At 33.8% G+C, this 22168-nt stretch overlaps 4 protein-coding genes across 6 annotated transcripts; all 4 read right to left on the reverse strand.

Moving 5' to 3' along the window:
• Positions 1-3537: 3537 nt before the first annotated feature.
• Positions 3538-6653, reverse strand: LOC123918833 (protein NRT1/ PTR FAMILY 8.3-like). 2 transcript variants are annotated; one of them, XM_045970989.1, is made up of 5 exons: positions 6474-6639; positions 6117-6219; positions 5784-6001; positions 5193-5698; positions 3691-4893 (listed from the first exon to the last, which is right to left on the reverse strand). In XM_045970989.1, the coding sequence occupies exons 1-5, from the start codon at positions 6522-6524 to the stop codon at positions 4056-4058; spliced, it is 1716 nt and encodes a 571-aa protein (XP_045826945.1). In that variant the 5' UTR covers positions 6525-6639; the 3' UTR covers positions 3691-4055. The 2 variants fall into 2 exon arrangements, with proteins under 2 accessions (XP_045826944.1, XP_045826945.1); XM_045970988.1 differs by having other exon boundaries at positions 3538-4893; positions 6117-6653.
• Positions 6654-7010: 357 nt separating this feature from the next.
• LOC123918834 (protein NRT1/ PTR FAMILY 8.3-like) lies at positions 7011-9351 on the reverse strand. Its single transcript, XM_045970991.1, has 4 exons — positions 9249-9351; positions 8930-9147; positions 8277-8809; positions 7011-7848 (listed from the first exon to the last, which is right to left on the reverse strand). The coding sequence occupies exons 3-4, from the start codon at positions 8408-8410 to the stop codon at positions 7011-7013; spliced, it is 972 nt and encodes a 323-aa protein (XP_045826947.1). The 5' UTR covers positions 8411-8809; positions 8930-9147; positions 9249-9351.
• Positions 9352-10112: 761 nt separating this feature from the next.
• LOC123918832 (protein NRT1/ PTR FAMILY 8.3-like) lies at positions 10113-14209 on the reverse strand. Of its 2 annotated transcripts, XM_045970987.1 has the most exons (6): positions 13583-14209; positions 12829-12934; positions 12530-12747; positions 11879-12435; positions 11647-11747; positions 10113-11558 (listed from the first exon to the last, which is right to left on the reverse strand). In XM_045970987.1, the coding sequence occupies exons 1-6, from the start codon at positions 13643-13645 to the stop codon at positions 11437-11439; spliced, it is 1167 nt and encodes a 388-aa protein (XP_045826943.1). In that variant the 5' UTR covers positions 13646-14209; the 3' UTR covers positions 10113-11436. The 2 variants fall into 2 exon arrangements, with proteins under 2 accessions (XP_045826943.1, XP_045826942.1); XM_045970986.1 differs by lacking the exon at positions 11647-11747 and having other exon boundaries at positions 10113-11646; positions 13583-14039.
• A 1384-nt stretch (positions 14210-15593) lies between these two features.
• Positions 15594-20250, reverse strand: LOC123918830 (protein NRT1/ PTR FAMILY 8.3-like). Its single transcript, XM_045970985.1, has 5 exons — positions 20091-20250; positions 19127-19232; positions 18832-19049; positions 18152-18708; positions 15594-17229 (listed from the first exon to the last, which is right to left on the reverse strand). Exons 1-5 carry the CDS (start codon positions 20148-20150, stop codon positions 16407-16409), a joined length of 1764 nt encoding a protein of 587 aa, XP_045826941.1. The 5' UTR covers positions 20151-20250; the 3' UTR covers positions 15594-16406.
• Between the last annotated feature and the right edge of the window lie 1918 nt (positions 20251-22168).

Here is a 22168-nt window from a genome sequence, read left to right on the forward strand (position 1 = left end):
TGATATGATAATACTTTTATTGATTAAATTATAATATTATACGGATAGATATGTGAATCAAAATATAAATAATGATGAAATGAAAAGCTTTTGTGTGTTTTTTTTTTAAATATATGAAATTTTATTGAAAAAAGTTTGAAAGAAGTTTTTTTTTTATTAAATTTTATTGTTATGAAATTCAAGTTAATATATTTAAATTTGTTATAAAAGCCGGGTCAATAGTCATGCGGTCTGACCAGTGACCCACTGGTCTGACCAGTGAACCAGTGACCCAGTGCTTTGACCGGGTCGATCACCGGTCCGAGTTTTAAAACATTGGTTAAAACTATCTCACCTTTTGAGCGTAATGCGGCTGACATGACCCTCCAGATAAATGTCTTCCCTGACCGCAATAACCATAAAGAAAAAACACACCAGATTTGTTTTCGTTAACTCCTGTCATGATTGTGTCATATACTTTACGTCGCTCTGAAGTCATAGTTGACATCAATCTAACATGTTCCTCAGCTAATGATTGTCTGTTATAATTCAATTCTTCGTGTATTAAACTATTTTGTATATCAGGAACTAATGATGTGTCTGCTCTAGGCATTGGAGGATAATCTTTTAAACTCTTCCCACAACTACGTAATATCATCTCAATATCTGCTAGTGCATATTGTATAAATTGATCATCGGTTAATATTAAATCTACAATGTTAAAATCAAAATAATGAATGTGATTAGTGACATGACTATGGTTGTGTTTGGTTGTATTGCAAAAAAAAATTGATGTAGCAGAATTGAGTTTGATAGATTTGATTTTGGTTAAAAGTGAGTTAAACATAATTGATTTATGTTTGGATACATTAACGTAAAAATAAAGGGTATTTATAAAAAATATCAATTCTTTTTTCCTTTTTTTTTGACAAAATTCTTTTTCCAATTTTAAGAAACTACAATTTAATAAACTGCATAATAAATAATTTAAAAAGTGATATAAGCAAGGTTACATAATGACATTGAAATGTGAAAGATGTTTTTTTTTTAATAGATTTTAATATTATTGAAGGTGTTATAGTATGAGAATATATATATATATATATATATATATATATATATATATATATATATATATATATATATATATATATATATATATATATATATATATATATATATAACTTTCCAAATCACAAGTGATAATAACTTTTCAAATCTCACATGATAATTATTCTCTAAATTTATGATCCGATAGAAAAAAAAATCATTGATCAGGAAAGTCATAAAAATATTTCGTGATGAATAATATAGTCAACAATAATTGATGGTGCTTATCAATTATTGCACATAATTTTAATCACAATTGATATATTTGTCATAGTAGTTGGAAATATTGCCTTGCATTGAAGGGTTGTGGGTTCCAATCTTAGTCATGACAAAATTATATTATTTTTTAATAAAAATTGCCTCATAAAATGGAGGGAAAACAGGAAAAACAAATTAGGGTTTAGAGTTTGGTTGTGTATACAAACTTATAATATAAAAGATTGTTAAAAAATAAATTAATAATACATTTTTTCCTGTCAAATAATTCTTACAATATTAATTAATTAATTAATGCAAGAATAGCCGGGAACAAAATAAGAATAATTAGGTGTATAATGAATAAAGAATAATCGATCGTTAGTTAGTTTAATGATTGGTGATTGACGTTGAACTTGGTAGAAAGGATCACGATTCGATCCCCACAACTGCGATTAAGAGGGTGTTGGAAGCCTAGAACCACTATATAAAGTTGACTTCACATGAGAATATGCCTTATGCTTCAAAAAAAAATGGTTATTATACTTTGAAACATAAATGTTGGAGTTATTTCAAACATGACATAAAAATTTCTCATGGGCGTAGCCCTTAATGGACTTAAAAAATTCAAGGCCCCATTAAAGAATCAAAGGAGCACTCCACATCTACAAAAATGCAGGGTAAAAAAATCTAGCATATCTCACTCCTACCAAGAGAAGAAAATTGCTTTTTTCACCCCCCATGTTCCTCTTAAACCCCCCAAAAATCCCAAAATAACCTTAAATTTGGGGGGTTCAGGAAGCTATGGATTCTAGGATCCGAAATACATTATGTGCGGTTTGTGGGATCCGAAACAAGGCAATTATAGATGGGAACACGTTTTTTTTTTTTGGGGGGGGGGGGGGGGGGGGGCGCAAAAATTTTGCTTATACGTTGGTTTGGAGTCTACAATCCAAACCAAATTATGTTTGGCCTCTGCGCTCCAGAAACGCAAACGTTCGGATTCTACAGTCCGAAGAGGAAATATATAAAAGAAATTTGCGTTGAAATTGCTTGGACTGTTTTAGACCGTCTAGGGTTTATCTGAAGCGATTACTTGGTTCTCTCAATCCCTTCAATTCTCACAACTTCGATTACTCGGTTCTCTCAATCTCAATCTCAATCCCTTCGATTCCCTTCCATTCTTACTCAAGTCAGACGCTAGTAGGGGAGTATTTGGATCGTAAATTCCAAATGAAAGACATTATAAGTAAGTTTTGAATCCCTTTCATTCTCTCAATCCATTCAATTGATGGTGGTGTTCGTTTGTGATCGAATCAATTTTCGTGATTCATTTTCTGTCTTAACCAAAATATTTGCGGGTTCAACTACATTAGGTTGTGCAATGTCGGGTTCATCGATGTTCGGTTTCATTTCAAACGGAGGTTCAGCCATCACAAACCCTACCTATCACAATAAATTTCAAAATTTTAAAAAGCTGTCCAGTTTGGCATGTGGGATCCGAAATGGGTTCGGATTGTATGAGCCAAACGCGACTGCGATTATAAAACCATGAAAATTGAAAAAACTAACGGTTTAAAGTGCTTATTACCTCTTGTATGACTCCGATTGAGTATTGCGCCCCTCTTTGAGTGAATAAACGTTGCTTTCAAGTCTCTGATACGCCAAAAAAATTGCCCTAGCTCCAAAGCTCCCAATTGAGTGTCCAAGAGGTTATGAAAGTGCAACTTCTGAAATATAGGCTATATAGACTCAATTCGGATCCTACACACCGAATATGAGCGTTTCCGGTTGGTAGAATCCAAATTGATGCAAAATTTTAAAAATCAAAGCATTTCGGATTGTACAGTCCAAAATCAAGTTTTCCTAGGCAAACTATCAACGATGTACAAGCCAGGCATAGCCAGTCAATGGCTTGTTTAAACAGGTTTCGGATTTCGGATTGTATGGTCCATATCAAACAAGTTTCGGCTTCCATACTCCAAAACCGTAAAAAATAAGGAAGTTCAGATTGTACAGTCCAAACCCAGGTTTTTCTGGCCAAAACATCACGTACAAGGCAGGCATAACCAGCCAATTGCTTGTTTAAACTGATTTCGGATTGTATGGACCATAAAAAACAAATTTCGGATTCTATAGTCCAAATGCATTTATAGGGTCAAAATGGTCATTTTGGGGGGCCTTGGAGGAAACAATGGGGGAAAAAGCAATTTTCCCAAGAGAAAAGGACTAAGGAAGATATGTAAAGATACATTTTGGACGAGTCATAAAACACATGAATTTATTTCCCAGTTGCAAGGCCTTGTAACTTGTGCAAGTTGTCACACACTTGAAACAAATATCTTCTTCATTTGTGGACAAACTATGGCCTATCCTAATCTCTGTTCCTTATTAACTAACTTCTTAAAAGAAATATTGTCTTGAGTTATTTAACATAAGATAAAACAATTTTAAAAAATATCACAATTCAAATCTTCTTTCTTTCTTGTGACATTTATTTACTACTTCAAGAGGATTCCTTCCCAAAGTTTTACTCCTCATATTCAAGCAAACAAACAAACATTTTCTACATCACCCTTATTTAGAAATTCTAATGGCTCTCAAGTATGATTCAATTGCTTTCGTCTTGCTTCCAAAGAAAATTGGAATTTGATCACAAGACCACAAGTTATATCCATCAAGGTCACTAACCTATATTATAGCCATCAATGTTACTAGCTTACTCTAGTTACACAAAAAGAAGTATCCCAAAAGCAAACACCACCCTACCCTTAAGGAAGACTTGTGTGACAAGCCTTCTTTGGTTTGTACTGTCTAGCATAAACAATGTATACAAACATATTCAAGAAACTAAGTCCAGCTAGAAGCCAGAAAAAGTAATCAAGATGACCCTTATTCAAATTATCTGTTATCCATCCACAATTTCCATCTTCTGTTGTGATGTAATAAACTATAGTGAGAATCAATGAGCTCAGATAATTCCCCATAGAGATTGTTAAAAGTCCCAATGCGCTGCAAAAACTGCGCATTGTATCCGGTGCTTGCTCATAGAAAAACTCGTGCTGTCCCACAAAATAGAATACCCCAGCAATGCCGAGCACAAAATATTGAGGTATCTGCCATAATATACTAAGTGGTACAGAGACATTTTCATCAACTAATCCATATTCTTTTGCAATTTGCAATCTCTTGGTCTCGACTAATGCAGCAGATGACATGCAAATAATTGAGAGAAAAAGACCAAATCCCATCCTTTGCAATTCTGTGAAACCTTTTACATCGTTAGTGATTTTACTTGCAATCGGAACAATTCCTTTTTCGTAAATTGGAACCCAAATAATGACAGCTATCATGTCAATAGCTATAAGAGAGGCTGCTGGGATTTTAAATGAAGCAATAGTTGTGTCCATCATTTTTCCTTGTTCAACAAACAATGATGACATTTGTGCATAAACAGTGCAGACGATTATTCCTGATGCCCAAATTGGAAAAAGACGGATCAAAATCTTCAATTCTTCCACCCGTGTAACTGTACAAAGCCTCCATGGACTGGTTGCTTCGGGTCTCTCTTTTTCTGCATCTGATATTACTGCAGCTTTATCAAGGAATCTGCACAAAGTAGAGAGTAATAAGTCATTTTGTAGGCATAAATAAAATGACAGAAGTTTCTCCCTCAATGTGTGAGACAATGTCACTATAGTCCTTGAATGTATTGAAATTAGAAAAACATCCCTGAGCGTGTCTTCTGATGGTAATTTTATGGATCAAACCGACTAACTAAAGACACATCAGAGAACAAAACTGACCTACGGAAGACATGTACGAGGACCAAATTGATTAAAAAAAAGACACATTAGATATGAAATGTATAACTAGATATGAAAAGATGTTTGAAGCTATGAAATAACCTCAATCCATCAGTATGCTCTAGTCTAGAACTTCCTTCAATGGAGGAATTTGTCACTCCTATTTCAAAGAGGAGACAATTGTCCTGAGGAACCTCCAATTTCCACTTGAATAATGCAGCCGAAATCACCTGACAAATTCTTGTAAGAGAACTTCCCGTCGGCCTTTGAAATCTATAGATTGGTGTGCCTAAAAAGAAAATTATGATTCCAATACCAATAAACAATGCAGAAATTCCATATCCAAGGCCCCACCCAACATTTTCTTCAGTCCATACCAATACAGTGGCTGATAAAAGTGCACCAATGTTAGCAGCAAAATAAATCCAATTAAAGAATGATCCTTTACTTTCTTTTTCCTTATGATCTGTATCATCAAATTGATCTGCTCCAAAGGGCACAATACATGGCTTTATTCCACCAGTCCCTAGTGCAATCAAATAGAGTCCAAGGAAGAACACAGCACTTTGAGCAGGAATGGTTTCCGAAAGAAACAATATGCATATTCCCTGGAAAAAAAAATTTATCACCTAAAAGTACTATTACGGAAGCTTTAATATGAGAAAATCATAAATAATAATTTTTAATTTTTACAATGAGATAGATTCCGTAGAGAACTGCAATTGTCCAGTATCTTCCCAAGTAAGCATCGGCAAAGAAGGAACCAATGAGAGGTGTAAGATAGCAAGTTCCTTGAAAAGTGGTAACATTTTTAGCGGCAGAAACAAGTCCTTGATGTAGTTTTGTAGTGAGATAAGTCACAAGATTCGTAGCAATCCCATAATACGCCAAACGTTCACAAAAGAGAGTACCTGTATTAGATATCATGTAGATATTTCACATGTCAAACAGAAAGAAAAAAAAAATGTTGGTTACATTACATGACATAAGCTCAACAGTCAACACATTTAACAGCTAAATAATCACCTAAAACAAAAAGGCATGATTTCCATGATCCAGTTTCTTTCTTGACAGCACGCTCTCCGTTTATGTTTACTGACCCATCTCCTGTGTGAAGACTGTCTTCAGACTGCAAAAGATAAAATAAAGTCAAAATGTTTCCATATAAGCTATAAGCTGTTTTCATAAGCTATTATGGAGAGCTTATAGAAATGAGTTGAAAACAGCATATGGACAACATATCATAAGCTGTTTTTATAACCTCTCTCAAATTGTCTCACAAGTGTTTATGCTATTTAGATAAACTCAAATAAATCAATCTAAATAGCCTCTAAAAACAAGTTGCATGCCATATGATGTTCAACTGATAGGCTAATTAGGAACCTGAAGAACATCTTCTAGAAGTAATCTGTTAGGTTCCTCTAAATGTTCCATTCTTAGTCTCCAGTGTCTCAAAATTGATGGTTCTAGTTATGAAGTCTCTTGAGAGTCACTCATTTACATTCTATTTTTATAACCATGATACCTACAAAAAATGGTAGGTAAAATTGTCGGTACCTACCTTTCTGAAATTTCCCTTTGGTCAGTTTGAAAAGTAGTTAGGAGTGCTTTTTCGCTTCACATTTTATGGCCTATAATTACCATAATATAGAAAAACCTGTTTAAAAGGCATATTTTGAACTGAACATAGCTTATAAGGCCTTAATGAACACTGTAGCACAGAAAAGCTATGACTTTGAAAAAGTGATATAAGTTTTTCCGAGTCAACATAAGTCAGTAAATACACTAAAGATAAATAGTACTGTAAGAAACATTAACTACAATCTTCATGGATTATATAGCCTTAAGAAAGTTTTGAATTCTACACTTGGAAAATAAAAATTACTATATGAATTCTACTGACAGTCACAAACACTTCCCTTAAGAATGACTTGTGTGACAAGCATTCTTTTGTTTGTACTTTCTAGCATAAAAAATGTATACCAACATATTTACAAAACTAAGTCCAGCTAGAAGCCAGAAAAAGTAATCAAGGTGACCCTCATTCAAGTTATCACTTATCCATCCAGAATTTCCATCTTTTGTTGTAATGCAATCAACAATAGTGACAATCAAAGAACTCAGATAATTCCCTAAAGAATTCGTTAAAAGTGCCAATGCGCTACAGAAACTGCGCATGGTATCCGGTGCTTGCTCATAGAAAAACTCATGTTGTCCGACAAAAGTGAACACTTCAGCAGCACCAAGCAAGAAATATTGAGGTATCTGCCATAATATACTAAGTGGTACAGGAACATTTTCATCAACCAATCCAAATTCTATTGCAATTTGCAATCTCTTGGTCTCTAATAATGCTGCAGCTGACATGCAAATAATGGAGAGAAAAAGGCCAATTCCCATCCTTTGCAATTCTGAGAAACCTCTTACATTGTTAGTGATTTTTCTTGCAATCGGAACAATTCCTCTATCATAAATTGGAACCCAAATAATGACAGCTATGATGTTAAAAGTTGAAAGAGAGGCTGCAGGAATTTTAAATGAATCAATGGTTGTGTCCATCATTTTTCCTTGTTCAACAAACAATGATGACATTTGTGCATAAACAGCACAGAAGATTATTCCTGATGCCCATATTGGAAAAATGCGGATCAATATCTTCAACTCTTCCACCTGTGTAACTGTACAAAGCCTCCATGGACTGGTCGCTTCGGCTGTTTCTTTATCTGCATTTGATATCACTGCTGCTTTATCGAGGAATCTGGATAAAGTAGAGTAATAAGTCATTTTGTAGGCAAAAAATCACAGAAAAGGTTCTTTCTTTACAAATATTTGAGTAATAAGTCATTTTGGTCCCTAAATGTGAGTCAGCAAGCGTGTCTTCTGTTAGCAATTTCATGGATCAAAGTGACTAATTAAAGACACATACGAGGACAAAACCGACCAATGAAAGACACTTACGAGAACCAAACTGACAAACAAAAGACACATTTGTACGGGTTTGTATTTTGATACATTCAAAGACTAGGGATAGTGCCTCATATATTCAATGACCAGTATGATTATATTCGCCAAATATTTCGGTATACATTATGGTTATTACACAAATAAAATTCTCTATGCATTAAGAAGAAATAGACAAGAATGGTATAATTGGATATGAAATGATGTTTGAAGCTATGAGATAACCTCAATCCATCACTATGCTCTAGTCTAGAACTTCCTGTTTCAAAGAGGAGACAATTGTCCTGAGGAACCTCCAATTTCCGCCTGAATATAGCAGCAGAAATCACCTGGCAAATTCTTGTAAGAGGACTTCCCATTGGCCTTTGAAATCTATAGATTGGTGTGCCTAAAAAGAAAATTATGATTCCAATAACAATAAACAATGCAGAAATTCCATATCCAAGACCCCATCCAACATTTTCTTCAGTCCATACCAATATAGTGACTGATAAAAGTGCACCGATGTTACTAGTGAAATAATTCCAATTGAAGAATGATCCTTTACTCGCTCTTTCCCTATGATCTGTATCATCAAACTGATCGGCTCCAAAGGGCCAAATACATGGCTTTACTCCACCGGTTCCTAGTGCAATTAAAAAGATTCCAAGGAAGAATACAACATTTTGAGCTAGAGTTGCCGATGGACAGACATAATTCACACATTCCGTTGGCTTCAATGCAGAAATGGTTGCTGAAAGAATCAATATGCAGATTCCCTGTAAAAATACTATTATGTTAAAAGACAGAAACAAATAAACATATAATACAGATAAAGAATGATAAAAACTATCAAATAAAATCCATGAAAAAACATAAATCGTTGTTTTAAATTTTACTATGAGATAGATTCCATAGAACACTGCAATTGTCCAGTATCTTCCCAAGTAAGCATCAGCGAAGAAGGATCCAACGAGAGGTGTAAGTTAACAAGTTCCTTGAAAAGTGGTAACATTTTTTGCGGCAGAAACAAGTCCTTGATGTAGTTTTGTGGTGAGATAAGTGACAAGATTTGTAGCAATCCCGTAATACGCCAAACGTTCACAAAAGAAAGTACCTATATTAGATATCATATAGATATGTTACATGCCAAAATGAAAAAAAATAAAAAATTGTTGGTTACATCTCATGAGAACAACACATAGAACAGTTAATCACCTAGAATAAAGGGGCATGCTTTCCATGTCCCAGTTTCGCTCTTGACAGCAAGCTCTCCTTTTATGTTCACCGAGCCATCTCCTGTGTGAAGACTTTGTTCAGACTGCAAAAAATAAAAATAAATAAACATGATAACACTCTGAATTAGTTACTACTTATGCAGATGATAAGCTAAATTGGAACCTGCAGAAGACTATCTTCCAGAAGTAATCTGGCAGGTTCCTCAAAATTTTCCATTCTTGTCTTCTTGTTTTCTACTGTCTAAAAGTTGATGAGGACAATTTTAATGTCTCTTGAGAGCCACTCATCTGCATTTTATTTTTATAATCATAGTGGCTACAAAGAATGGTAGGTAAAAAGTTGATACCCACCGTTCTGAAATTTCCCTTTAGAGAGTTTGAAAAGGAGTTGGGAGTGCTTTTTCACTTCACATTTTATGACTTAAAATTAGGAGAATCAATAAATGTATAATGAGGATGCTAAAGCATAGAAGAGAATATTGCTTTTAGCAGCTAAAGTAATCAAACATATCCTGTGGTAAAAATACAACAGTTGAGACCAAAATCAGAAAAATAATTTTTCGCACATAGACAATGAGTCCTACACAACTAGTTATATTCTATAAATTGGAATCAATCAATACATGTAAAATGCATAGTATTAGCTTTAAGATTTGATTTGTGTATGCTTGATATTTCATATTTTGTTTCTTTGTAATTAAGCAATTAGGACAGATTTACTAGAGTCTATATATTTGTATCAATGTTTCAAATTTGAAATAAGAGTACTTCCAAGTTTCCTTTTTCTGAGTTGTGATTACGGATTACCCTCTATTTTATTTATTCCTAGCAGCATATATATACCTTTTTGGATAAGGAAAATATATTAACATATATGAGTACAATAAAGGGGTGCCCTTATCCATATACATCAATTTGTGTTCGATTGCATTCAGTTGTACAGAATGGGAATTTTCTTTGCTTCGACGCGCCTTAGACACTCTTCTACCATTATGTAGCGTAACTGTGCTTACACCTGACCCAACTACAAATAACATTTTTTCCAAATGCAATGACACGTTACAAGTAAAGAATAAATGATCTGTGAATTCTACTTCGCTCTTGCAAAACACACACCAGTTTGATCAGCCAAGACTTCTCTTCTCAATAATTAAAAGCATGGAGTTTTTGAGGAGCTAAACTGAACCATAAGTTGTTGAATAGCTTCTTGTCTGCTCGATGATCGTGCATTTGAATGAGCTTATAAGCTTATTTTACTCAAAAGAATCTGCTTTTCAATGCCATAGGTTTAGCTGATCTTCTACTATAGTTGCACAGCTGAGAGCGCTAAGCATATTTCTCACTTAGCTCTTCTCCCATAAAAATAATTATCTACAACATGGTAAGTTTGATTCCATAACTCGGTCTCCAAAAACCCATATTATCCACCTTCCCAAACTCCATTTATAATTAGCATATGCATACTAAACTAAACATGCAGAAGAATATCCACAATGAAAGAAGGAAATATGGGAACATGCTTCCGCTCTTAAGAGCAATACATGCTTGAAAAATCTTAAGAAACCTACTTCTGCTTGTACATTTTTGCAGCAATTATGTACAGCAACATATTTAATAAACTAAGTCCAGATAGAACCAGAAAAAAGTAATCAAGATGTCCGTTGTTCAAGTTATCTGGAATCCATCCAGGCCTCCCACCTTGTGTAGTAAAGTAAGTTACCATAGTAAGAATGAAAGAGCTCAAGTAATTCCCCAATGAAAAATTAAGGAGCGGAAGGGCACCGCATAACGTCCGCATAGCATCTGGTGATTCGTCGTAGAAGAACTCAAGCTGGCCGATGAATGTGAATACCTCTGATGCGCCTAATAAGAAATATTGAGGTATTTGCCATAATACACTAAAGGGTACGGCAACGGGTTTATCAACAAGGTCAAGCTCTCTTGCAAGCTGCAAACGCTTAATCTCCACAACAGCAGCTGATAACATGCACAGCCCGGAAATAAAAAGGCCAATTCCCATTCTTTGAAAAACGGAAAGGCCGCTTTTCTTGCCTGTAAATTTCCTTGCAATAGGAACAAGTATCTTGTCGTAGACGGGGACCCAAAAAACAACACTTACTACATCAAAGGTTGAGAGAGAAGCTGGGGATAATTTGAAGGAACTAATATTAGTGTCCATCATAGTTCCTTGCTCCACAAACAGTGTTGACATCTGGGCGTAGACAGCAGAAAATATAATGCCTGAAGCCCAAATTGGAAACATGCGAATCAAGATTTTCAATTCCTCCACCTGTGTCACGGTGCAAAGCCTCCATGGATTAGAATAGTCACCACTATTGTTCTCTGAATCAGACACTACAGCGGCTCTATCAAAATACCTTTATTTAAACAAAGAAAGAAAAAAGAAAAAAGGAGTTTTAGAAGGTCGTGAAGAGGAAGCCCTGTTGTAGTTGAAAGCACTCTCAAGCTGGGGAGGATACTTCAGACATTATCAACAATAGATTATTAGTAGGAAGAAAACTTTACAAAAAAATGGCAAAACTTCAAATTTTAGCATACGATTTCACAGTGCAATAAAGACGGTAAGAAAGCTTGAAGTAAAAACATTACTTGAGATCATCATGATGCATCAGTTTGCGACTTCTTTCAACTCCGGAATTCTTGTCAGGCATCTCATACAGGAGACTACTATCCTCAGGCACAACCAAATTATGCTTCCGGACAGATGCTAACACAACCTGGCACATTCTTGTAATAGGGCTACCCCTTGGTTTTTGAAACCTGTAGAGAGAGGCGCCTAAAAAGAAGCTTCCAACGGATAACCCCATAAATAAAGCAGGAATGCCAAATCCAAGACCCCATCCTGCATTATCTTGAACCCACACAATGAAGCTACATGACACAAGGGCACCTAGGTAGATAGAAAAGTAATACCAGTTGAAAAAGGAAGCCTTCTTGGCCTTTTCCTTGGGATCAGTATCATCAAACTGATCGGCCCCAAAAGATGACACACATGCTTTTACACCGCCAGTCCCTAGTGCAATTACATAGAGACCAAAGTAGAGCACATAATATTGCATAGGACTAGCCGGAGGACATACCGAACCCAAACACTCAGCTGGCTTCAACGATGGAACAGATGCAGAAAGAGTCAAGATACACATTCCCTGCAAGAAACAACCATATCAGTATGACACAATAAAACAAACATTTAAAGACTATTACTGACTAGGAGAAGAAAATGTATCTTAAGTATATTACAACGAAATAAATCATAGAGAAAACAGCGATTGTCCAGTATCTTCCCCAGTAACCATCTGCCAGAACAGCTCCGATGAGAGGTGTAAGATAACAAGTTCCTTGCCAGATGCTGACATTTCTGGCAGCAGAGGCATTTCCTTCATGTAGTTTGGTGGTAAGATAGGTAACAAGGTTTGTTGCAATGCCAAAGAAAGCCAAACGTTCACAACATTCATTACCTGTGATTTATATACATAAATATGATACAAATGAAAATGGATCATTTAAAACATAAGGTCAATGTAAAAAGGCAAGCATACCTAGAATAAACGGACAAGCTCTCCAATTGCCAGTATTGTGCTTAATAGCAGGCTTCCCTCTAAAGTCAACCGAACCATCTCCTGTGTATTGTTCGGTCGTTTCATCCTTAAGAATTAAAATAAATTAACATATCACAAAGCAAAATACCACTTTTATTGGTCAACTCAGTTTCAACTAAAAGCAATTCAATCAAAATCAATTTTTCTCGTCCACAAATCCAGCTCAACCGGTAGATATGCCGAAATTGCTAGGTTGGACGCCATGAATAGGGTATGTTTCGTTCGGTGTTTTCCCACTCATTGTTGCTTTCCAAGGCAATTAAAAGGTCAATATGTAGAAGCTATAAATTGATGCACCAGATTAGACGCACGTTAACTAAAATTTTCAACTCCGAAACAAACATATACAAAATCATGGTAATTTAATTCAACGCAGTTGTCTGTGATTAATAATATTATGCTCAAGCTTCAGTTTGTGAGTGAGTGATATATATTTGTGATTCACATAAAGTGACATAGTTTTAGGCTAATTAAACCTAACAAGAAAATAAAGATATTATCACCTCTAATTAACATCTTGAAAATACATAGTGAAAGTGAAAACAAGCATACACTCATGAAACTAGCTATTAGGTGGTAGTTCTTGAGAAGGAGATGTAATTATTAAGCTAATTAAGCAGAGAATAAAACACATTTATCTTATCTATTTATGGAAAAAAGAAAGAAAAGTATGAATTCAGAAGGAGAAGAGAACCTGAAGAAGGCCTTGTTCTTCCAGTTGAGGAATATTGTGATCAACATCATCAATAGAACCCATGAATGAACAAATGACTCTTACTTCCCTGAGAAGTAGTGCAATGCAATGTATATATGGAGGGAGAGGGAATATAAGAAACAATATCAATTTTCAGTTATTATTGCTTGTTGGTACTTTCAAACCTTCTAGTCAACTTTTTCTAGAGACAACACTTTCAGCAGTTCATATAGTTATATAAGTAGATACATAAATTTTTATTTTTATTCTCAGAAACCACACAATAAATTACTGACTAGAAAAGACACATTCATCTCAACAAATATTTGTGAAGATAATCAAATTTTTTCTAATTCTTTGACTTCTTCTTTCTCTCAAACTTGTGACTTGTCAAGGTAAACAATTTTCATTTTCAATTATTGGATTGAATAATGTAACTTGTCCCTTTCTAATATGGATTACTTGTTATTATTGTATAATGTAACTTGTCCCTTTGCATATAAAATATTCCCTTTTTTTCAAACACTTATTTTTTTACGTCACGGCACTTTCAACTTGTGGGGTCGACCTGTTGGAGAGATGGGCATATCAATTTTTAAAGATTTTTTATTAGCTAAACAAAAAAAGTGAAAGCTGCACTTGTATGTCTTGGGCAGCTTATTTTTAAGCTTATGAAAATAGTTTATATAAATAATTAAAATTTTATGTTAATTCATAAGTTTTCACTAAAAAAATTGTATTTTTATAAGTTGTTTTTATCACAAATTACCTTGAAAAGCTTATATATAATGCATAAAAACTGATTTATTTGCATAAGTTGTTTTACATAAGCTCAAAAATTAAGTCAATTCAAAAGGACCCTTTTATGGTTTAATTTTTTTCCTTATAATTTTACGCAACAAGGTATTATCTTTTAGAAAAAATGTTTAACCAATTTCATCCCTATACAAGACGAGGGATTTCACCCCCAAATAATTTGAACTTTCTAATTTATTTATGAAAAATGTTAAACAGTATTCCCGAACACTAGTTAAACATACTAATAAGGAAGTTTTATCTTGAAACTTGTGCATTTAATACCTTAGAAATATAAAAAAAATTATCTTTCTAGCATTAACTTTATCCTTAACTTCTTTTTTAGGTATGCTTAACAATATGTGTTTATAGCATTTCATTACTCAAAATGTAGCCATCTTGACTAACTTACGGCCTTATGGGCAACCTCGTTTGTTTGTCTACTCAAATTCTACACGAGTTTTTATAAAAAGTAGAGAAAATTTGTTTGCAATGATTGATAATGTCTCTGAATTCAGTAACTTCCTATTCAAGCAACTTCTTCAAATCAAGTTCATAATCCACGGGTCCGTTGTAATTCATAAACCAAGTGTTTCTCCAGTATATATCTCGCATTTAGAAGTAAACCATTCAGTTTTAACCAAAATAAAAGCGCCAAACTATCTCTGGTATGTATACCCATACTTCCTTTATTATCATGGGATGAAAAAGAGACATCATCTATGTTGCAGTTTACTCAGCCAGCTGCATGTTTTTTCCACCTGGTCGTGCTAATTCCTCTGCATTTCGTCTCTGTCATGCTTGAAGCAGTCTGAACTGAATTTCAGTCCAGCAACAACTTTGAGCGCATATAAAAACAAGATGTTGTGCCTCAACAGTATTATTCCAGAGCTTACTATTACGTTGCTTCCATATACTCCACAACATACAAGCGAATAGTGATGCGTCGTCTGTAGAAAGCTGATGCAGACCTTGAAAATTTTCCTCAGCTGCAGAATTTGAACTAGCAGCCACGGCAGTAATGGTTCGTGAAAAGGCACACATACTCCAGATGTTTTTGCTACTGGGACATTTGAAAGTTGAAAAAGATGCAAGTGTTATCATCCTCATCATTTGCAGTACAAAGAGAGAGCACAGTTAGTAGGACAAGTATCTCCCTTATCGTGAAGCTGTAACTGTATTGGAAACACACCTTCGACATATTAGTCACAAAAGATTGTATACCTTCGAAGGAGCTTAAATCTTCCAAATCAATTCCCAATTACCCCATTCAGAGATGAGATGTATCAGCCAAATTTTGAGCACAAAGTCAATAAACATTTCTAACGGTATATTCTCCATTTCTCTCCACGCACCAGATTCTTTTATCATCTGTGACAGAGGGTTGTAACGGAGTACTAACAATCCTAGAGGATAATTGAGCTTTGATTGAGGTGTACAACAGAGTATTCTCCGTTTCTAAATTATGTTATTCATAGGATAATTGAGCTTAATTGTCATAAAGGCTCTGTTTGGTAAAATAAGCTATAAGCTAGTAAAAAAAACTTGTTACCAAACACCTCTAATTTTATGAAACAAGCTTATAAGCTACTACAATAAGCTATAAGCTAGCTTATTTGTGTTACCAAACACACCCAAAATAATTTCAAGAAGATCAAACTGAATGGATCTTTTATACCAGTGTGTCTTTTTTCTCAACTCTTTTATAAAATGACATAATAATAAAAAGAAAGAAAACTGATTTGGAAATTGTATAAAATAATAAAATATAATGTGGCTGCCAAATAATTGAAGTGTATAGTGTCATGCCATTTAATGAAATGCTAATAATAGGGGGGGACCAAAATTTTGTATTTTTTTTTTAAATGAGATAGAGGGACAAAAATTGCGAATTTAATAAATTAGGAGACCAACATTTGATCCTAATTATCTAGCAAAACTAGGTCTCCAAAAACCCATACAGAACAATATCCACAAAAAAATATGAGAACATGCTTCCACTCAAAGAGCAATACCTGCTTGAAAAATCTTAAGAAACCTTTTTCTGCTTGTACATTTTGGCAGCAATTATGTACAGCAACATATTTAATAAGCTAAGTCCAGATATAAGCAGAAAAAAGTAATCAAGATGTCCATTGTTCAAGTTATCTGGAATCCATCCGGGCCTCCCACCTTGTGTAGTGAAGTAAGTTACCATAGTAAGAATGAAAGAGCTCAAGTAATTCCCCAATGAAAAATTAAGGAGCGGAAGTGCGCCGCATAACGTCCGCATAGTATCTGGTGATTCTTCGTAGAAGAACTCAAGCTGCCCTATGAATGTGAATACTTCTGATGCGCCTAATAAGAAATATTGTGGTATTTGCCATAATACACTAAAGGGTACGGCAACGGGTTTATCTACAAGGTCAAGCTCTCTTGCAAGCTGCAAACGCTTAATCTCCACAACAGCAGCTGATAACATGCACATCCCGGAAATAAACAGGCCAATTCCCATTCTTTGAAACACGGAAAGGCCGCTTTTCTTGCCTGTAAATTTCCTTGCAAAAGGAACAAGTATCTTGTCGTAGACGGGGACCCAAAAAACTACACTTACTACATCAAAGGTTGAGAGAGAAGCTGGGGATAATTTGAAGGAACTAATATTCGTGTCCATCATAGTTCCTTGCTCCACAAACAATGTTGCCATCTGGGCGTAGACAGCAGAAAAAATAATGCCTGAAGCCCAAATTGGAAACATGCGAATCAAGATTTTCAATTCCTCCACCTGTGTCACGGTGCAAAGCCTCCATGGATTAGAATAATCACCACTTTTTTTCTCTGAATCAGACACTACAGCTGCTTTATCAAAATACCTTTATTTAAACACCAACAAAAAAAAAAAGTTTTAGAAGGTCGTGAAGAGGAAGCCCTGTTGTAGTTGAAAGCATTCTCAAGTTGGGGAGGATATTTCAGACATTATCAACAATATATCGTTAGTAGGAAGCGAACTTTAAAAAAAATGTCAACTTCAAATTTTAGCATGCAATTTCTCAGTGCAATAAAGAAGGTCTACAAGAAAAGTGTTGACAAAATCTATCCTACAAAACTGTCAAAGATGACAATGTTCTTTTAGTGGAGGAAAGGAGAAGCAAGAAACAAAGAATATTATTAAATACACTATTTCATCAATAGTATGCAAGAAAACACATACAATCATTTCTAGCAGTAAAGAAAGGGAACCAATTATATGCAAAATTGAGTCATTAAAGGAAAAATATCATTTTACGCACACTTGCATTCTCATGACTTAAAAAAAGTGATACAATACATGATACACAACTGGCGATCAGCCGTCTGCATTAAAATATATGCTTCCCTCCTTCTGCATCAAATGCTTATAAGTAATGTAAACTTAAATACAAAGTGAAGTGAAAATATTATCAAAAAAAAAAAAAGTGAAGTGAAAAACACAGAAGCATCTTTAAGCATGTAGATATCAAAATCACTATAATTCATACATAAATTAGGTTCAGTTATCATGTAAAGGAGGCAATTGGTTGTGGCTGTCAAATTAGAGCCAAACACAAACAACTCCTATATTATTGGAGCCAGTTTCACATCTCACATATTCCCTTAAACAACCAATTCCACATTCGGTATCAGACAAATATCACATCAACAAGAATACTTGGTAGAAATTGAATTTATACGAATTACTCCTTTGCTTAAATTGGAACAATGAAGAAAGCTAATAACAATAGGGTAGAAAAGAAAACTTAAAAGTAAAAGCATTACCTGAGATCATCATGATGCATCAGTTTGCGACTACTTTCAACTCCGGATTTCTTGTCAGGCGTCTCATACAGGAGACTACTATCCTCAGGCACAACCAGATTATGCTTCCGGACAGATGCTAACACAACCTGGCATATTCTTGTAATAGGGCTACCCCTTGGTTTTTGAAACCTGTAGAGCGGGGTGCCTAAAAAGAAACTTCCAACGGATAACCCCATGAATAAAGCAGGAATGCCAAATCCAAGACCCCAGCCAGCATTATCTTGAACCCAGACAATGAAACTACATGATACAATGGCACCTAGGTCGATAGAAAAGTAATACCAGTTGAAAAAGGAAGCCTTTTTGGCCTTTTCCTTGTTATCAGTATCATCAAACTGATCTGCCCCAAAAGATGGCACACATGCTTTTACACCACCAGTCCCTAGTGCAATTACATAGAGACCAAAGTAGAGCACATAATATTGCATAGGACTAGCCGGAGGACATACCGAACCCAAACACTCAGCTGGCTTCAATGATGGGACAGATGCAGAAAGAGTCAAGATAGACATCCCCTGCAAGAAACAACCATATCAGTATCACATATTAAAACATGTTAAAACAATTAAACACAAAGACATTTATATTGTTGTTCAAAAATTATTGAGTAGGGGAAGAAATATATGTAAATGTATTACAACAAAATAAATCATAGAGAAAACAGCTATTGTCCAGTATCGTCCCAAGTAACCATCTGCCAGAATAGCTCCAACGAGAGGTGTAAGATAACAAGTTCCTTGCCAGATGCTGACATTTCTCGCAGCAGTGACGTTTCCTTCGTGTAGTTTGGTGGTAAGATAGGTAACAAGGTTTGTTGCAATACCAAAAAATGCCAAACGTTCACAACATTCATTGCCTGTCATTTACATACATAAATACGATACTAACGAAAATGGATCATTTAAAACATAAGGTCAATTTAAAAAAACATACCTAGAATAAACGGACAAGCTCTCCAATTGCCAGTATTGTGCTTAATAGCAGGCCTCTGTCTATAGTCAACAGAACCATCTCCTGTGTATTGTTCGCTTCTTTCAACCTTGAAAATTAAAATAAACAATCATATCACACAAAGATACCACTTTAAGGACCCGGATTTGCTGACACGCAATTGCTACTGTCAATGGATCTCAGTCGTTTGATGAAGATTAGCTGACTCGTATTTTGAATTCGCCAAATCAATGTTAGAATACAAGTAAAAATTTGAACTGTCTTCATCCAACGGCTGAGATCAGTGACAACTGAAACAGCGACAAGCATCCAAATCCCTTTTTAAGGGTTCAGATATAGGAAATGACTGTAAACTACCTCTTTTTTATTCCAACAAATAAGACAATTATGAGAAAACCACAAAGTATATCAAGGGGAAAAAGTCAAAACAGATTGTTGTAAAAACAACTAAAAGTGCATTTCTGAAATCACATTTAGCAGAAAAGTGATTCTGAAGACTTAAAATTGATTTTTGTATGTATGGAGGTTCTTGATTAGAAATTATTTTTTTTTAACTGCAAATATATTAATAACCAGGTCTCTGCGCAAGACGAACAAAGACAGGTAAAACAAGGAACTACATAACAGAGGGTATATATGCGGAACACTAGAACCAAAACAAATTTACTGTTCATCTCACTTTTACCTTAAAATCAATGAAAATCAAAGCATATATACTCTCATGAAACCAAAACAAATTTGAAAGTGTAGTTTTTGACAAAATCACAAACACATCAACAATTCAAAGCATGGCAGTTGACAGACATTAATATCATGCATATATATATATACTCTCATGAAACTAATCACAGTGATTTAATTATTAAGATAAGCAAACAAATTACAATTAAAGACGTTTAACTATTTATGAAAAAACAGTGTTAGTAATTAGGAAGAAGAATAGAACCTGAAGAAGGGGTTGTTGTTCTAGTTCCGGAATATCATGATCAACATCAACAGAACTCATAACTCTTTCTCTGCACACGTGAAAATGAATTAGTAGTGCAAAGCGTATTATTGAAGTAGGGTTTAATTGGATTAGAGAGAAAGATTTTCAAATGAAGTACGATGATTTTAAATGCAACCATAAAGGTTAAATCAGTAAAATAACATAAAATAAATTATTAAAAATAAAATACTATTAAGTAATTTTTTTTTGGCTTTAATGCAGTTTTGGTCCCCCTATTTTCAATTTCTTGAAGTTTTGATCCCCCTATTTTAAAAACCAACTTTTTGGTCCCCCTATTTTAATTTTTCTTGAGTTTTGATCCCCCATTCCATTTTAGGGTCAATTTTGATGACATGTCAAGGTCATTAATGACATGACATTGCACACTTGGCAAAAACATTATCCATGTCATTATTTTTTTATTCTATTTTCAATAAATATGTTTTAGAAATTAGAAAATTTCTAAGAGGAAAAATAAAAAACGATTATGAATTACTATATAATAATAATAATTTATTTTTTTTACAAATTGTTATGTAAAAAAAAACTCATCTCAAATTGTTCATACCATATTATCGTTATCTTGAGAGAATCATCATTGATTCATCATCTTTGTCATTACTTCTAATCTTTGTTATTCAAATTAAAAAAAAAACCCTAATTGATTTATTCTCAAATTGATCTATTCCCAAATTGATGTTGAATCTAAGAAAAAATAAATCTAGAGTGAATGATGGTGTTGATAGAAAAATATGATGAAGGATGGCAATGGTGTTGAATATGATTAAAGAGAGAGATAAAAAATATCAATCACTAATTAATATATTTAACTTTTTTTATAAATTTTTTTAATTTTTTTAATATTTAAAATATATTTATTGAAATGTAAGAAAAAGTTTAATGACATGGATATTGTTTTGGCCAAGTATGCAATGCCATGTCATCAAAATTGACCATAAAATGGAGTGGGGGACCAAAACTCAAGAAAAACTAAAATAGGGGGACCAAAAAGTTGATTTTTGAAATAGGGGGATCAAAACTTTAAGAAATTGAAAATAGGGGGACTAAAACTGCATTAAAGCCTTTTTTTTTCTTTTCCTTATTATAAAAAACAACTAATTTTTTAGATTCATCAAAAATTTGATTTATTTGGTCCATAATACTCTCTTTGGTCCTATATATAAGAAAAAGTTTGATTGTTAGATTCATTATAAAATTGAGGTATTTAGACTACAATGTTGTCTAACTTTATAATAAATCTAAAAAATAAATTTCTTCTTATATAAGATTGGAGGGAGTACTAAATTTATTAATTATCAAATAAATCTAAAAAACCAATTATTGAAGTAGGACATGTATGGAGCAATGTAGAATAAAGAATAAAGAATATACATTTTCAGAGTTATTTATTCTTGGTTGGATTATATAGTTGCTGACACAATAGTTTATTTATTATGTAAAAAAAAAATTGTTTATTTATTAGTATTAATTTATTATTATATAATATATTGGATTGGATAAATTGAAACGTGTCCCCCTTTAACTTCAGTTCCAACTTCCAACTTCCAAACTTTTTTTTATAGAGTATAGTGTTATAAAAACCGGACCGGATCGATCGATTGAACCGGTTAAATCGGGAACCGAAGGTAAATCAGTCTGGTTTGGTTGTTGGGCTGGACATACTAATGAATCGGTGAAAATCGGAATGAACCGGAAAAATCGATGAACCGGCGGTTTTTTGAAAAAGGCTACTTTTCTTTTTAACAAAACTAGGTAAATTAATGGCCAAAGTATAAAAAAGCTACTTTTCTTTTTAACCAAATAAAAAAAAAATCAAGTATATTTGACATACAATTTTTTTTGTAAAATATACAATTATTATTTATTCTTTTAAAACCTATAAACATAATTTATTTGTATATGACATTCTTTATATAAAATTTTATTTATTATTATTAATGGTATATGTCCTTGTTTTATAGAATTTATGGCATTTTTTTTATGAAATTTTCATATTTTTTATACTTTTTTAAAGA

The sequence above is a fragment of the Trifolium pratense genome, linkage group LG3 (assembly GCF_020283565.1).
Source record: "Trifolium pratense cultivar HEN17-A07 linkage group LG3, ARS_RC_1.1, whole genome shotgun sequence".
NCBI classification, from domain to species: Eukaryota; Viridiplantae; Streptophyta; class Magnoliopsida; order Fabales; family Fabaceae; genus Trifolium; species Trifolium pratense.